The sequence below is a fragment of the Stenella coeruleoalba genome (genome assembly GCF_951394435.1).
Source record: "Stenella coeruleoalba genome assembly, chromosome: 16".
In the NCBI taxonomy this organism is placed as follows: Eukaryota; Metazoa; Chordata; class Mammalia; order Artiodactyla; family Delphinidae; genus Stenella; species Stenella coeruleoalba.
Window position 1 is genome coordinate 14,281,872 of NC_137162.1, and position 18,050 is coordinate 14,299,921.

Consider the following 18,050-nt stretch of genomic DNA (forward strand, 5'->3'; position numbering starts at 1 on the left):
CAGCTTCTCAACCACTGTGCCACCAGGGAAGCCCTTATGCTATATTCTTGAATGTGAAGATTCAGAGTTGTAAATATATCAGTTCTCCCCAAATGAACTTAGTATAATCTTAATTATAACCCCAATACTTTTATTTTGTTGGAACTTGAAAAAATGATCTCAAATTCATCTAGGAAAACAAAACAAAACAAAAAAAAGAATCAGGAAATTCCTGAAAAAAAAATTGTCACTCCACAGGGTCAAAGATATTTTAAAGTTAATGTGATTAAGTGAATATGATACTGGTGCCAAAACAAATAGATTAACAGAATAATATAGAATATCTAAAAACACACAAAAATATACAGTTTCACATATATATATATATATATATATATATATTGCACACACACACACATATATATCATAGTCAATGAGAAACATGTGACATTTACCCAGGCAAAAATGGAGAATCATTTTAATTTAAAATATTAAAGAAAAAAAACTGTAAAAGTACTGGAAAAAGACATTGTTTAAACAATGAATTTCAGAAACAAACAAAAGGATTAAAAATTCTAGCAACATAAACATTCTAAATTTTGATTTAAAAAATCATAAAAAAACAAGCTACAAATAATAAAATTTGCAACAAATGACAAAGAAAGGGTAATATCTATAGCACATAAAAAGCTAGAATTCAGGGCTTCCCTGGTGGCACAGTGGTTGGGAGTCCGCCTGCCGATGCAGGGGACACCGGTTCGTGCCCCGGTCCGGGAGGATCCCATGTGCTGCGGAGCGGCTGGGCCTGTGAGCCATGGCCGCTGAGCCTGCGCGTCCGGAGCCTGTGCTCCGCAACGGGAGGGGCCGCAGCGGTGAGAGGCCCGCGTACCGCAAAAAAAAAAAAAAAAAAAAAGAAGCTGAGGTAGGCAACCTTTCAACTTATCTTGAAGTATTAATTCAGGCAATAACAATTCATAAGACCACACAAGTACCAAAGGCTATATGAGAAATTTTTCCTGCAGCATCGAGATCACAGGCACAGCTGTGAATAGCCAGTTTGCCTTTGACTGTTTCCATACACCTTTGCTGAACCCATCTGGTGTTCCAAAGTCTACAGATAACCTACATCTACCCTTCTCAAAGTAACCCTCCATCTCCAAAATTTTTCTTCGCCTTTTCCTCAAAAAAACCCCTCCCATTTCTAGAGAACTGCTGATTCAGCTAGATATTAATCTGATTAGGGAAAGAAGGGTAAAGTACAAATACTGATAGGCCAAGAACATTCTGTAATGATACTTGTTTTTTTATTTTTGTTTTTTTTTTTTGCGGTACGCGGGCCTCTCACTGTTGTGCCCTCTCCCGTTGTGGAGCAAAGGCTCCGGACACGCAGGCTCAGCGGCCATGGCTCACGGGCCCAGCCACTCCGCGGCATGTGGGATCTTCCCGGACCAGGGCACGAACCCGTGTCCCCTGCATCGGCAGGCGGACTCTCAACCACTGCGCCACCAGAGAAGCCCATGTAATGATACTTCTTAATCTGAAAGACTCTCGCTGGGGAGCTACTTTGAAATAAGGTGACTTCCGTGCAATTTGGCAACTTAGGAGGCAGGACCTCACCTTACCTATTACTACATCTTCCTGTTCTGTCGGGATATAAAACAATGTAATGCTGAGGGTAGTGATTTTTCATGTACTGCTTTTAATGGAAGATCTATAAAACGTCACAGATTCTTTAAAACATATATTTTCCTCCTCATAATAAGAAAACTTGGCACACGAGCAAGAAAAGATCACACCTCAGTCCAGTATTCCATAATAACACTAGAAATTGGGTTGGGGATATTCACATCAACCTGTCAAACAGTTTTAGTTTTAAGAAGACAGTTCATTCTTCAAGAACTCAAGAAAACAAGAATGGGACAAAGAACAATTTATATATTATGACTGTCGGCAAAACCTAAGTCTGAACAGTTCTCACAGAATAACAACATACACTCTACAAAAATACCGTCACAGAAGAGAAAAAGAGAAGTGTCTGACAGATTATGGAGAAAGAGTATTAATACACCTATAATAATGTTTCTACAAAGTACAAAAATTTTTTTTGTTAATCAACTACTTGATGTCAAGAGGATGCAAACAAAGATAAGTCCACTAAAAAACAAGAGCAAGCAAGGACATAAGAGAATAAGAAAAAAATACAAGCTGAGATAAAAAGATAGAAAATTTTTAAAAATGTAAAAAAGACAGCAACACAGAACTTAAATTTGCAGAGAGAATTAAATAATAGAACTAACACTGCAAAAGATGGAATCGGTGATATAAAGTATAAAAAACTGTCCAATACTGCTGAAACTAGCAAATAACAGAAGATAATAGATTCAGAGAACAGAGAACAAAGATCCAAGCTATAAGAAATAAGCGTACTTGAAAAATAAACCAGAATATAACATCTACAGTTAAAATGGGAGACTTATCCCTGGACTAGACAAAATTGACAGATACACAAATTTGTTTATCTGTGCACACATTTGGAATCATGAGGATAAAAAAACAATTTCTACAGCAACCAGGGAAGAAAAAAGAAACAAAACAGGTTCATGCACATATTCTTCCTGAAAAATTACTTGAACAATTACATAGATTGACCAAAAGATAAATAAAATATAGGAACTCAAGAATGAGGAAGTTGAAGCACTAAGGTATTTTACAGTGAAGAATTCTGGTTAATGTGACAATCCAGACAAATATGGGAAAGACCAACTCTCTATTCAAAGACAGAGAAATGCTGGATAAAACATAACTAACTTAAAATATATGTCATTTACATAGGTAAGCCAAAAAGCAAGAGACAGAAATAATCATGCCAGAAATCATCACGCTAGAATTCAAGTCCAAGGGGTATCTTTGAGATTGGATACAGGCAACGGAGGCTAGGGTTTTAAAAATGCCCAAATAATACTCAAAGTCAAAGCCAAAGGGAAATACTGGGCTCATTCGATAAAGTTAGGAATAAAATAAACAAATGGGACCTAATTAAACTTATAAGCTTTTGCACAGCCAAGGAAACCATAAACAAAATGAAAAGACAACCTAGGGGCTGGGAGAAAATACTTGGCAAATGATGTTACCGATAAGGGATTAATTTCCAAAATATACAAACAGCTCATACAGCTTAATATCAGAAAACCACCCAATCAAAAAATGGGCAGAAGACCTAAATAGACATTTTACCAAAGAAGACATACAGATGGCTAACAGGCACATGAAAAGATGCTCAAAATTTCTAATTATTAGAGAAATGCAAATTAAAACTACAATGAGGTATCACCTCACACCAGTCAAAATGGCCATCATTGAAAAGTCTACAAATAATAAATGCTGGAAAGGGTGTGGAGAAAAAGGAACCCTCCTACACTGTTGGTGGGAATGTTAATTTGTGCAGCCACTATGGAAAACAGTATGGAGGTTCCTTAAAAAACTAGAGTTACCATATGATCCTGCAATCCCACTCCTGGTCATATATCTGGAGAAAACTATAATTTGAAAATATACATGCACCCCAGTGCTCATAGCAGCACTATTTACAATAGCCAAGACATGGAAGCATGTCAAGAATGAGATTGATAGTTATGGTTACCAAAGGAGATAGTGGGGAAGAGGGGAGAGATAAATTAAGAGTTTGGTATTAACATATACACACTACTATATATAAAATAGGTAAACAACAAGGACCTACTGTATAGCACAGGGAACTATACTCAATATCTTACAATAACCAATAATGGAAAAGAATCTGAAAAATAATATATATATATACACACACACACACACACACACTTGAAACTAACACAACACTGTAAATTAACCATACCTCAATAAAAAAAAAAAATATGCCTGGAAGGAAACTGCTGGCAGGGATTACCTCTCAGCCTGGAAATGTGGCAGGGGAAGGAGTATAAAGACTTCAACGACTATCACTCTTTCAAGCTAAACTGTTGCTTTTGTTTTCTGCAAGAAAAAAAAAGTGCCCATGCTGGCTATGCAAGCAGAGTAACAAAACTCCATCCACTGGCTTGGAGATGCAGCATAAAAGTGAGCTGCCTCCATTGATCCATACGTGGAAGAAGAATCATACCCAAGAAACCCCAAACCCAAGCTTGAATTGTTCATGGATGTGACAGTCAAATGTCTCCCAGCCATGCAGTTCAGAAATCCTGAGCTCAAAAATTAACATGAAAACTGGTCCTGAACAAATGAAATCTGCAAGGTTCTGGCAGCTGCAGTGAAACTGCTCCTTAGGAACATCTTTTTTATCAAGAGATTATGTAGGACTCCCAAGAAAGAAAAGCCCTGCTAAAGATAAGTTCAAAATAAAAAATTTTAAAGCTCATATGCAAATGTACCACCATGTGAGAAGGCCATCAGATGAAACAAGCAGAATTCACAGAAAAGGAAAACAGAAAACAGAGAATTCTAAGAGAAAAAAATTAATTTATTCACTCAATAATATTTATTTAACACCTACTGTGATTCAGGCACTGTTCTAGATACTGGGAGTAACGGTAGTGAATAAAATAGATGAATATGTATTCCTTGTGAAGTTTACATTCCACTGGGCAGAGACAAACAGTAAACAGATCAATACAAATATATCAAGAGAAATTAAGTGCCACAAAGAAAAATAAAGCAGAATAAAGGATAGAGATACTGATGGCATGAGGTCATATTATTTTATATATGGAGCTAAGGGAGGGTCCTCTACAGCTGCCGTTCTCAAACTTTCTGATCTTATGACTTTTGGTCTTTATGACTTTATGGTCTTAAAAAATTATTGAGGACTTTTATTTGATGATTTTTGAGTTATATCTATAAATATTTTCAGTATCAAAGATTAAAACTGAGAAATTTTGAAAACACTTAATTCATTTAAGAATAACAATAAATCCATTGTATGTTAAAATATATTTTTATGAAAAAATATTTTCCAAAACAAACAAAAAAAAGAAGAGTTGCATTTACATTTTTTGCAGATCTCTTCTAACAAAAGACAGTTGGGTTCTCATATCTGCTTCTTTATTCAACCTTTTGCAATATGTTTCTTGGTTGAAGTATATGAAGAAAACCTGACCTCACATAGATGTATAGTTGGAAATGGGGGGGTTATTTTAATAATGCCCCTTCCAAACAATTACGCATATTCTTAAGGAACTTTATAAGTGTTAGTTCCTGAAAGGTTGGTTGCAATGTGGAATCTGAAACCACTTCAATAAATTTTTCATACTCTGTTACAATAAAAACAATTGGTCTATTTTGTGCTTTGAGTGGATCTTTTATCCATGCACAGTTCTGTAAAATTATGTGCTGGTTATTTGGAAAATATTCCTTCACTGAACTATTCAGATTCTCCAAATGTTGATACACTTCTTAATACAATACTAAAAAATAACACTTATTAATATCACCAACAAACTCATTAGAAAAGTCTTTCAGTACTGGGAAACTGTCAAGCTTACAATGACAAATCTGAGTCTTCCAAAACTCTAATTTTTGTTTGAAAGGTTGAATATTATCATTGGCAAAATAATAATATCAGTCTTTTGCCTTGAAATGTCAGGGTCATTTCATTCAGTTTTGAGAAAATTTTGCCAAATACTCAAGTTTAAATAACTACACTTATCTGTCAACTATTCAAGTAAAAATGGTATTCCAGAAAAAGAATAGCTAGTTCATATACTGCAACTCAGACAATCATACAAACACTCTCCCTTGAGACCATCACTGTACTTTGGAATATAGTACTTTATGTGAACTTTCCATTTCAACACACAATATTAAAATCACATACACACCATGGTCAGTTTCAAAACAATATTTTTTACACTTTAATCAAGGGCATACAGTGAAACTGGTGGGTTTTGCTTTTTTAGTGTGAGTGTGTGGCAATGAAGGATACAATGACTACTAGTAGTTTGTTTCCACTGCCTTAATTTGTGCTAAGGTGCCAACAGTTTTACTCACCATTGCCACTGCACCATCAACGTACATATCAGCACAGTGAAAATGGCAAAATAATAGCTTTGTATTATTAAGAAAATAGCTTGACCTCACAAAACTCGTATAAGAGTCTTGGGGACGCCCGTGGATCACAGATCACACTTTAAGAACTACAGCTCTAAAGTGGCAATTGAGCCTAGATGTAAGGTAACCAACCATCAAAATTTGCATGGGACTGTCCCAGTGTTAGAAATGAAAGTCTCACGTTCTACTAGAATGGTTGGCCACCCTGCTGGGAGAGAGCTAAAAGAAGTGAGTGTGTATAAAACACTAACAGCTGAGGGAAGAAACATTTCAGGCAGAGGAAAGAGCAACTGCAAAGGCCCTGAGGTCAAATAATGGTTGGTATATTCAAGAATAAAAGAACCCACTGCAAAGGTACACACCCTAGAAAATCAGATTATCCCCAGTCAGGTGGGCTACTAGAAAATGCCCAGTGCTACACTCAGAAAATATATGATGAACTCATCTATTTCCACATTTTAGATAATTATTCATGACAAATGTGATAAGGCTTTCTTTGTAGAATTACATAGAGGAAGTTTAAAGTAATTACACAATTTAAAAAAAATGAGAACATCAAGAATTTTGAGTTCACAGTTAGGTTTATATAGTTGAAGTTGCTTGATGTCAACTCTCTAAGGCAGAAACTTGTTATATAATTTATTTGCCAATTACTCTTGGTGTTGTTTAGGAGTTGCTCAATGAATGTTTGTTGAGTGAATGAATAGGAGAAGAGAACATAGCTAACTGATTTTCCAAGAAATCACAAATCAAAAGGTAAACTTTTAAAAAGGCATTCTTCTGTGCTGCATATTCTTACGAGGCTAGCAAACTAAATGTTAATCTCATGCTTTCTGCATACTGAGCTGCAAACTTACTGTCCTTAATTAGAAGACCATTCTCTCAGTTCCTGGAAAGGAAGCTTTTTTTTTTCCTGTTCAAAACTTTTCTAACATTTTAGGGTAAACAATTTATTTACAGTAGCTCTTTTAAAAAAAGGAATAGAGGCAAACTAGTAGATTTAACAATTAGAAACAGTGCAGTAGATTTTCCACTGTGTGGATCCAAGCCAGGAAGTGTGCAACTTTTGTGATTTATAAGCACTCGCATATAGAAAGCCTATCTGGCATAGTTACACAGTTTGCTCTAAACGCTATTACCATGAAATGTTCTTCAGATTTATTTTCTTAAGATCATAAAAACAAATTTGAGAAAAAGGAGTCCAACAAATGCTATATGTAATAATTTTTTACTTAATTTGGAAATACAATAATTTCAGTTCTACTAATATGAAGAGAGATTACTACTTCTCAGAGACAAAGCCCCACCGTAAAAGAATTGCAACCAATTATATGACCAATAATTAAGTAGCTCATGTTAAGAATAGATGTGCCAAATGGCCAATAAGCATCTAAAAAGGTGTTCAACATTAATCTCATTGGGGAATTGGAAATATAAACCACAACGAGATACCACCTCCCATCCACTAAGATGGCTATCAAAAGAACAAACCAACCAACCAAAACCCCCAAGAAAATAAGTGTTGGTAAGGATATAGAGAAACTGGAATCCTTGTATATTGCTGGTGGGAATGTAAAACGCTGCTGCTGTTATAGAAAGAGTCTGGTATTTCCTCAAAAAGTTAAACCTGGAATTAACCATATGACCAAGAAATTCTACTCCTAGGTGGAATACCCAAGAGAATTGAAACATATGTTCTACAAAAACTTGTACACAAATGTTCACAGCAGTATTACTCATAATAGCTCCGGATGCGCAGGCTCAGCAGCCATGGCTCAGAGGCCCAGCCGCTCCGCAGCATGTGGGATCTTCCCGGACCGGGGTACAAACCCATGTCCCCTGCATCGGCAGGCGGACTCTCAACCACCGCGCCACCAGAGAAGCCGAAAAATGCCTTTCTTTTATCTATGTTTTTATGTAACTTTTAATCAACAGTAAAATTAAACTCAAGTAGGACATAAATTTTTCTTTGATTAAACTTTAAAAAAAGGAAAAAAATCTCAATTACAAAGCTCTATTTCAATATTAAAATGATAATAATTTGTGATTTTGTTCTTTCCCGAATTGGGTAATAGAGTACTAACGGATATGACTTTGCCTGCTGTTCTGGGAGGGTTCCTAACTTTTATTAATTAAAAAAGAAATGAATGAGTATATTTTGAAGTAAAGAAGTAAATGAAGCCACCTTAAGTTACTTATTTATTTCAATATCACTTTCCTTTAAAAATTCATGGAATATGATTTCATTAGTGTTATGATGTTTATGCAATAGTTTAAAACTGGAGAAGAAAAAAAATAAAACAGCCTCAGACTTTCCTCCATTTACTTCTTCTTGTGGGAGTACGGCTTTATGTTAGGTTTTATGTTTATAAAGATTAAATGCCCCAATTTTAACTATATGCTACTGTTTTTAAAAAGAAAAAACCCGGGCTTCCCTGGTGGCACAGTGGTTGAGAGTCCGCCTGCCGATGAAGGGGACACGGGTTCGTGCCCCGGTCCGGGAAGATCCCACATGCCGCGGAGCGGCTGGGCCTGTGGGCCATGGCCGCTGAGCCTGCGTGTCCCGAGCGGGAGAGGCCACAGCAGTGAGAGGCCCGCGTATGGGAAAAAAAAAAAAAGGAAAAAACTCTTTTAGATGCTAAAAAGAAACAACAAATGTTCCGTGAGTCCTTAATTTTGATTTTCTCTGTCACTGATACTATAAAACCTTTCCTTGATGATCAGAAGCTTTAGGTATATTGGTAAGCATTAACGTAAATCCTGAGCATGTTCTTGTCTTTCTGTTTTCATATTACCAAACCTAACCAGGTATACTATAGCTCTCTAATTCACAAAGTACTCATACTGTATAATCTGAGACTTTTGCAACCATATATTTTAAAGGGCTCATTGAGCCCTGAAAGGCAAATGCTATCATTTAAGTTCTAATTACATGCTACCTGGGTTTTACAGAACAGAAAAAAATACTGTACTTCCTGAATACATTTTTTGACCATGAGCCACTTCCAAAATAAATGCCCCAAATTATTTTCTGAATGTATCATTGTGCAAATAGCTCAAGCACTGGCCTATTCAAATTATGTTCTAGTTTCTCCTTATGCTGCTTCTACTTGATAAATTGGTCAATAAATGCCAAGTCAAATATTCCAGTAAATATATTTTCATTGTTATTGGCAGACATATAATTAACTCTGAGAATAAAAGAAACAAGAAATCAATTTATGATTACTTCTTCAGTTCTTCTCATTAGTCAGTTACACTGTAATTGTGGCTCCACTTTAAAAATCTTTATACACACACACACACACACACACACACACACACACACACACCCCATGTTGACTATATTATAAATCAAATTATTTCAATTACAAATTAGTACTGTATGAACTGTGAACCTCCACATGTAAATTTTATTAGTAGAAAGCAATTGTATTACTAACCACATATATGAGCTGATTAAATGCACAAATATGCACATATATGTGCATTTTATGAGCCTATATTAATTAGTAATTTCAGCAAATGTTTTAAACAATGCTAGGGATTTGTTCTGTCTTCTCTTAAGTATAACTATTTGAATCAGCTTTTTTATGTATATGTATATATCAACAGACTACATTTCCATTTTCAGGAAGACAGACTGTTAACTGAGAAAATATTACAAAGAGTAAAGCTACTTTTTTCCAAAGAAGATATTCGGAAGAGTAAACCTTTTTTTTTTTTAACATTTGTTATCTATCAGGTCAGTATCTTCATCAATCTGGGGAAAATACATTTGCACAAAAACTTACATAACTGCACTTTTAGAAATACTGCCCTTGACTAGAGGCAAAAGCTTCAGAGACACTATTATATGTGAATTTCATGAAGAAAAAAGTTTAAGATGAGCCCCCAAAATCTGTTTTAATAAAATATGCTGTCGTTACTCAACTGTTACTTTCATTACTGCCGTCTGTTTTTAGATTATAATACCATGGACAAGTCATTTAACCTCTCATTTTCCTCCCCCAAAAAGGGGGATTAACAATGGTGCCTCATCACAGGATCCCTGGCAGGATTAAAAGAGTTAATACAAATGAAGCACTCAGAACAGTGCCCAGCACACAGTAAGTGTTCAGTAAGTGTTAGCTATGCATTACCTAACTGCCTATGTTTTGCCTATTACTTATATTAACTTCTAGTTACCAATCCCGAAAGTATCTTAATTCTTTTTAAAGAAAAATTTAAGCTACATCATGACATTCTTAATGCTTTGCCCATGCCATCAGCTTTTAGCATTGTTTTTACCAGCTAGTTTATCTGCTACTCACAGGCAAAACAAGACCCAAGGTCTCACTGAATATTTCCAAATTCTATTGATATTTTAAAAGACAGCGCTCTCCCTATTATTTCCCTATTAGTACTCATTAATTCATTCAAAACACTAATGTATACTGTGTGTTAGGCATGGAATACAGGCTGTGGGAATAAAAGATGGTTAAGAAAAGAATTCCAAATACATTGCTCACAAAATAGTGAGGGATACAAACACAAACACAAGCACGTACTGTTGTTTAATTGTAAGGTGGTATCCAAATGCTATGATAAAACAAATTTTCCAAGATGTACAAGGGAGGGCTCACAGGTCATGTTTGAACAAGACTTGGAAGGAAGAACAGAAGAAGCTTGCAAGGTGGAGAAAGAATCTATGATTATTTTATCCAAAAAGAGAACTGCAAATTTCTCACAGTGGTAAGTCTATTTGACTTATTTTAGCAAAGAGACTTCCTCAAACAGATTTCCCACTGTACACTGCTCGCATCGTTTATCTTTAGGAGTTGAATAAATATTTTTGTATGGCTGTCTGCTGCCACCCATAGCTAGACCTTCATTGTGACATACCTGGATGACGTTCTTAGCTCCCATCCTCCCACAGCTCAGAGAGATTTTCCTAAACCCCTTTTATCACACCATTCCATTGTCAAAAACCTGCAATGGTTTCCTCCTATTAATACCTAGGTATCAGCCCTCTGCTTTGGGAGCTTTCTCTTCCCAATATGCCTTGGCTACGCCTCCCTTTTGTTCATATTCTCCCGGTGCCCCAAATACTTTTCTCCTACTACTTCTTTTTGCTTCTCAAAAAATTCTACCTACACTTCAAAATCCTCCTTCAAGAAGCCATCAGATTCCCTTATTTCTACGTAAAATAACAGAACTTTACAAATGCTGCATAAAAAGTGAAGTACTAGTGGAAAAACGATCCTTTTGGACGAAGGCCACGTCCAAAATGTGGTAGAAGACTGAAAAACAGATGGCAGAGACTCGTTTGAAAGTTACATTCAACTGTTATATCAACACAGAACACTTCTTAAATTATTTATTATTCAAAATTTATTTCCCGCACCAACTACTTAATTGAATAATTCTTTTTCCAATGGCATTGCGCTCTTTTGAAACGTTAACCATCCCACAACACGGTCAATGAATTCTTCATTACTTAAACTGGTTTCTTTAGGACAAATTCATGTTAGGATGGAAGGCGTCACCAGATTCAGAGCTTTAAATATTACCAGACAACATGGAACTACACTCACTAACACAATAGCGTGCTTCGTAACTGACGGACAACTAGTTAAATATCAATAGCAACGCATCCTCCAAAAGTCAAGCGAAAACACTTTTTCAAGTGATAATGAGCATGCTCTACATGTCAATACCTTCGATTCCAACTTGATTTTCTCTTCATTCAGCTCCTCTGCTGCTTTCTTAATGTTTTCACGACATCTGTTTATTTCCGACCTGACTGTAAGACAAATTAAATGCTTAAACACGTCCATCTTTCTGGAGTCCCCGTTTCTGGGGCCTGTGATAAGACACCTTTCAGCTGTCCTTCCGTCCACGTGGAAAGCCGCCTGCCCTCCCCGCTCGGCCCACTGCCTCCTGATTCCCTCCGCCTCCAAGCCCAGAGGCCCCCGCGAGCGCCCGACCTTGTCGCATCAAGCGGCGATTCTCCTCCGCCAGGTGCTCGGAGAAGAGGATGTGCTGAAACAGGGACTCCAGACTCATCTCGGGCTGGGCTTAAATATTTTATAACGGAGTCTGAGGATCCTGAAACGCACAATAAAGGCTTATTCCAGGACCACTCCTAGCTCGGCCTCCAGCGGCCTGTCCCCCGCCCACACCAAGGACTGGGCCCACGCGGGGTGAGGTGAGGCCCCGAGGCTCCGGGCGCCGCGAGCCGCGATCCGGGCCTCCGTGGCTTCCGTTACGAAGGGCAAACCCGCTTTGTTCTCCCCGGCGCCCTCGTTTCTCCTGTGACCTGTCTCAGACTGCCTTTTTCCCCTGGCTGAGCGCAGCTCCCCTTAGACGAGGCCTTGGCCCCTATGCGGGTTCTTTTTCGTTTTGGTGGCAGGGGAAAAAAAATGGAGGCCCTGAGGCCTCCGCTTGGGAGCGGTTTCATAAGGGCAGCAACCCTGCCCTTTCTGCGGTCGGCCTTTTCCTCTCATTCCACCCCCGCCATGCCCCCCTGTTCGAGGAGAAGGTCCTCAAAGTGCACTTTATCTCTGCAGAACATGTACTTGAAACAATTCTGTGGGCTGCAGAGCTTGCGGAAAGCCGCAGCCACCGCCTCGGTCGCCGGGTGTGGGTCTGGTGGGAAGTGACACTACGGCGTCTCCTTGGGTCCATTCTGCGCTCGGGGGTTTTGCTTTGTTTTGCTCTGGCCATGTGGCCCCCAAAGGTCTTTAGGTCGTGCTTGGAGCTGGGCGGGAATCTATCGCCAAGGCATGAACGCAGTGTTATAATAAAGTACAAAGTACCCGTGATCCTAAATATAAACTTTTGCAAAGTCTTATCCTTTGACGATGGGAAAGACTGCTATAAATGTGCAATGTCTGACATTCGCCTTAATCATTTCTTTGTAATCAGGGCATATCTTTTTTGTCTGCTTTAAAATTAATCATTGCCTTTTGTAATCAAGCTGCAGTAATAGTAACACTTCAGTATCTGCACAGGATGTGTCAGAGACCAAACTGGTTGCTAATTAAAGCTTAAACATGAAAGGCACCTTTGGGACTTTGGTATGGGATTTTTTTAATTAAAAAATAAAATATTTTTAATTTTTAGCAGGTCAAAATATTAAGATTATAATAAACATTTGACTATATATCTGAATGTTAAATTGAAATTGGCTAAACTTTAAAAATACATTTAGTATTAAGTAAAATAAATAGTAAATGTAAATTCTGTTACATCATCTGTATAATAAACTTAATTAATATTTCATTAATGCTGTAGTATAGTCGGTTATAAATGCTAACCTTTTCCAAATTTCCACCTAAATTTCCATCAAGCCATGTATGCATAAAACTTAATTTTTAAACTTTATTATAGAAGAATGCATACTGAAAAGTGTAATGAAGTAGAAAAGAGTTGCCCATAAATATATCATTCAGAAGCAAATAGTAATAACATTTTGGTTGTTGCCTTCAGGTAATTCTCCTCATCTTGCATTTTTTCTTTACAAATATATTGTGAACATATTGCAAATAAATAATAACGGTAGTTATTTTATTTGCCAGGTACTATTCTGAACACTGTAAGCCCTTTTGAGATGATTTTTACTATAACCTTCATAGCATAGTTGAGGAAACTGAGGCACAGAAGTTAAGTATCTTGCCAAGGTTGCCTAGTATCTAGTATGTGGCAGAACAGGATTTGAAATCAAGAAATCTGAGATCAGAGGCCATGGATTTGATTTTGGATTCTGCTCTTTTTCACTCTTAATATATCACAAGCGTTTTACCATCTCATTGAAAACTCTTCATTAATACATTTTTGTAACTTCATAATCCTCCATCATATGGATGCATATGTAAAATTCAGATATGTTGAAATAAATTTGACTCTTTTATCCGTTCAGGATTGGGAAACAAAGCTGAAATTGTGGTGTGAACCTTTTTCTTTGAGCACTCGTTTGGAGGCTTATGAACTGTGCCACAGCAGCCATCAAAGGAAACAGCTTCCAGAAGATAAATTATATTACTAATTAATATTACTCCTTTCAGAATTATTTCCCGTGGACTTGCACAGGGAGCATCCTCACAAGGAGGCTGGTTTTCAAAAGCATGCAGCTCTTTAACATTCCAATTTTATTAGTTACGCTCAAACTCACATTTATTATTTAGCATGCTCTTTCTGTACTGAAACTTGGCAGAGTGAAATTTGGGCAGCCTTTAGGGAGCCCGGTTGCCTCACTCACACAGGAGTATGGAAGAGAGTGCTGCTGGGAATTCTGGGAACGGGGCATGGGAAAAATGGCTTCTTCATCTTCCGTAGTCTTCTTCACGTCCCACAATATTTCGGTGCTTTTAAATCCCAAGTTTGAGTCTTCTTAGAGGTACCACAACTATAGGCATTAGCAGGATTTTTTATTTTATTTATAGAAGCAAACATGTTTATGCAAGGTCACAATTCAAATTTTATAAGTGTTTCATAATAGTAAAAGTAACGTATTAATATATTAAGATGTTGCTATCATATATCTAGCTTTATGCATACATTTTCTGTAGTGTTAAGATATTTTTTTCTTATAAATATACATGCTGATTATATTCTATAATGTTCAGAGCAAGAGTAACATTACTTAAATTTATGCCAAATAAAAGTGCTACAAGACATGGTAAAACTAGGGCATTCTATTTTTTGAAAATGTATCTTATAAGCCTCAAAAAAGATGCTTCATTCAACAACTGTTTAACGAGTGTCTGCTATTCATTCAACAAATATTATTGAGCATCTCCTATGTGCCATATTAGAGAAACAACAACAGGATTTAATAAAAACAAAACTACACAAAAAGTATTTTTCTTCCTCCAGATATTTCTAACCTCATTGGAGAATTATTATATTTTTCAGCATTTTGGCAGCAGTATAAACAACTGCTTTCAGAGTTTCAACAGATGTTCTTTAGAAAGAAAGCCAATTATTTGCATTATGATACCCACATGATTCTCAGATCGAAACTTTCCGTCTGTACATGTTTCACTGAACTGTGTACCCATGGAATATAAAAGTTGAGATCATTCACTGTCTCTCAACCTCGTATTTTTGTTCATAATAACACTAGCACCTGGGTTATTGAGCCGTCGATAATTGCTTTGCTAGAAGGCCTTATATAAGGCTATATTGCTCTTGTGATTTAAAATGCATTTCCTTTCCTTTCTTAGATTGATGACTTCCCTAAATTCTAAACCAGGCTTACAAATACCCACTAGCCCAGGGCATATATATTGCAATGAAAAGAAGAAAAGTAATTCATTTATTTTATGATTTTCTTAGGGCATCTGCCAAAAAGAAAAAAAAAAATGTGGGTTCAACCAGGTTAACAACCACTTATTGAGTAGCTACTAAGCGTAAAATCTCTGGTACGTACTATGGAGGATACAAAATTGAAAGATACAGGTCCTGCCCTCCCGGAGGTCATAATCTACCAAATGAGACAGAGCATGCACGACTCCTAGTGGGCTGTGTATAAGAGCTTTACGCTGGTGCTATGGAGATATGGCAGGGGGAGAAAGAGCTAGTTTGATGTAGGTAATCTGGGAAGGCTTTTCAGGAGGGGATAAAACATGAGCTGGATTTTAAAGGAGAGTGAAACTTCAGTATAGCAAGTAAGGGAGAAAAAAAGCAGAAAGTCAGATGACGCCAATTTTTGGAGTGTTTAACATTTTTATGCATATGATGGGGATTCATGTAATGTTTGCTAGCTGGTGAGTGGCATGTCAGAATTGCTTTATGCAGTCGTCTGGCAATGGGTTAGAAACACTAGAAACAAAGAGACTAACAGCTAACATCTGTTAATAACTATGTTCCAACCACTGCCTGAGACCTTGACATGTCTTCATTATTTTAATCAATCCAACAGTCCAATAAGATCAATGTTTTTATTATTTCCACGTTACAATTAGAGAACCGAGGCAGAGGGAGCTCAGTAACTTGTCCAAGGTCACATATACTAGCTAAGAAGTGGCAGAATCAGGATTTGAACCCTGATAGTCTCTTAAGGCAAACCCTTAACCACTTCATCTACTGCCTCCGAAAGCAAGAGGCTGGAGAAAATGAGACTATTTCAGCAGCTGTGTTATATTTCAAGACAGATACATTTCCTAAAAAAGTTTATTACCAACACATTAAGGTCTTTTTTAAAGACATTTTCAGATTTCTAGAATTTGGATTAGTAACAATGTATCTTTAACAAATTAAAATCAAGTGTGATATAAAGAAAAATAATTGAAAATGGATCATGCCTTGTTGTAAATGCTTATTTAACCAGCTACATATTAGTATACAAAGTACCGTATTAGTTTCTTATTATTTTTATTAGATTCCTAGGGCTGCTATAACAAAGTACTACAACTGGATCGTTTAAAAACCACAGAAATTTATCCATTCCCGGTTCTGGAGGCCAGAAGGTCTGAAATCAGCGTCAGCAGAGTTGGTTCCTTCTGGGCCCTCTGCCGGAGCATCTTTTCTGTGCCTCTTCTTAGCTTATTGTCCTTACTGGTAATCTTTGGCATTCCAAAACCTTTGACAGAGGCATCGCTCCTATCCCTGCCTCTATTTTTCCTTGGCATTCTTGCTGTGTCTCTGCCTCTGTGTCTGTTCTCCTCTCCTTATAAGGATACCAGTCATATTTGACAAAGGGCCTACCCTACTTCAGTATGACCTTATCTTAGCTAATTCCATCTCTAACGACCCTATTTTCAAATAAGGTCACATTCTAAGTTACTGGGGGGTTAGGACTTCACGTATCTTATTGGGGATCACAATTCAAACTGTAACAAACCTTAAAAGTTAAGTCGTGGGAAAGAGTTATGATTTTTTTTAATTTTAAGATTTATTTCTATTGATATTACAATCAAAGCATTTTTAGTGGTTTAATGGACTTTAGAAAATATCTTGCACAGTTCTTTTATTTTTTAGACGTTAACACTGAGGCCTGGAGGATGATGGATTTCCCCAACATTGCACAGACAGTTAATGTCAGAGCTAATTCTAGAACTCCCTCCTAATTCCTTCTGCTGCAACAAAAGATCTTTTTTGTTCACCAGTGGCTTTCAACTACTTCAGTTAAAACAACTCCTCTTTTATCTTTTTTCTGTATTGAACTTTCTAGTAAGAATTTGAAGAAAAGATATAACAACTAGGGTACAGAGCAGGCCTCAGGCAATTTAACTACTGCAAGAGTTCCACTCCATTAAGGAGATTAGATAGATAGATAGATAGATATAGGGAAAGAGACAGAGAGACAGAGACAGACACACACAGAGATAGGTAGATAGATGTAGAGAAAACACATATGCAGACATACATACATATATAGATATTCACATATATATGATAAAATCATATACATATAATATAAATGCTTAAAGGTGTGAATTTTATTTTCAGACACTTCTACAATAGAAATGAAAGTAAACTGTCAATTCTTAATTACTGATTAAGAAAAGCAAACTTTTTTCTTTGGTTGTAAAATATATTGCATGAAAAAATTCCATTAACACATTAGGAGTCATTCAATACCAAAGTCTTTGGAAGAAGAAAGCTGTAGTTTAGCCAGTGAACTTGATTTTCACATTGTCAGAGCCCAGAGCCCAGCACAAGGCCCAGGAGGGCTACTCCATGTGCCCTACCCAAGAGATTAGACTGTCAGGCCCAGGAAATGAAAATAAAACAAAAGTTAGAAACCACTGTTCTCCACCTTGTACAATTCATTTCTTTAATAAATATTTACTGGGTATACACGTGAGGCAAGTAAGAATTTGGGATTGCAAAGAAGAATAAACAAGGGGCTTGAAATCTGGTTTTATCAAGTTGTAGTTTCCATGACAATAAATTTAAGTGGCCAGGGATTACGTAGGAAGAATTAAAAGATAAATGTAAGACTTTTTGTTTGCTTGCTTGTTAGTTTTCTTACCAGTTACTTTAGTCATTAATGTATTCTT

At 36.8% G+C, this 18,050-nt stretch overlaps 1 protein-coding gene across 6 annotated transcripts in view; it reads right to left on the reverse strand.

Moving 5' to 3' along the window:
• CCDC172 (coiled-coil domain containing 172) overlaps positions 1–12,683 on the reverse strand; it is a 46,232-nt gene extending 33,549 nt beyond the window's left edge. For 4 of the 6 annotated variants that reach the window (XR_013824237.1, XM_079899887.1, XM_079899888.1 and 1 more), the window contains exons 1-3: positions 12,621–12,683; positions 12,030–12,150; positions 11,760–11,845 (exon numbers count right to left, since the gene is read on the reverse strand). Coding sequence is in view for 5 of the 6 variants with exons in the window: in XM_079899887.1 (XP_079756013.1) it covers positions 11,760–11,845; positions 12,030–12,108 (165 nt within the window). In the remaining variant the exon portion in view is untranslated. Of the gene's footprint in view, positions 1–11,759; positions 11,846–12,029 lie in introns of all 6 variants that reach the window. The other 2 variants (XM_079899886.1, XM_079899885.1) reach the window with 2 other exon arrangements.
• Between the last annotated feature and the right edge of the window lie 5,367 nt (positions 12,684–18,050).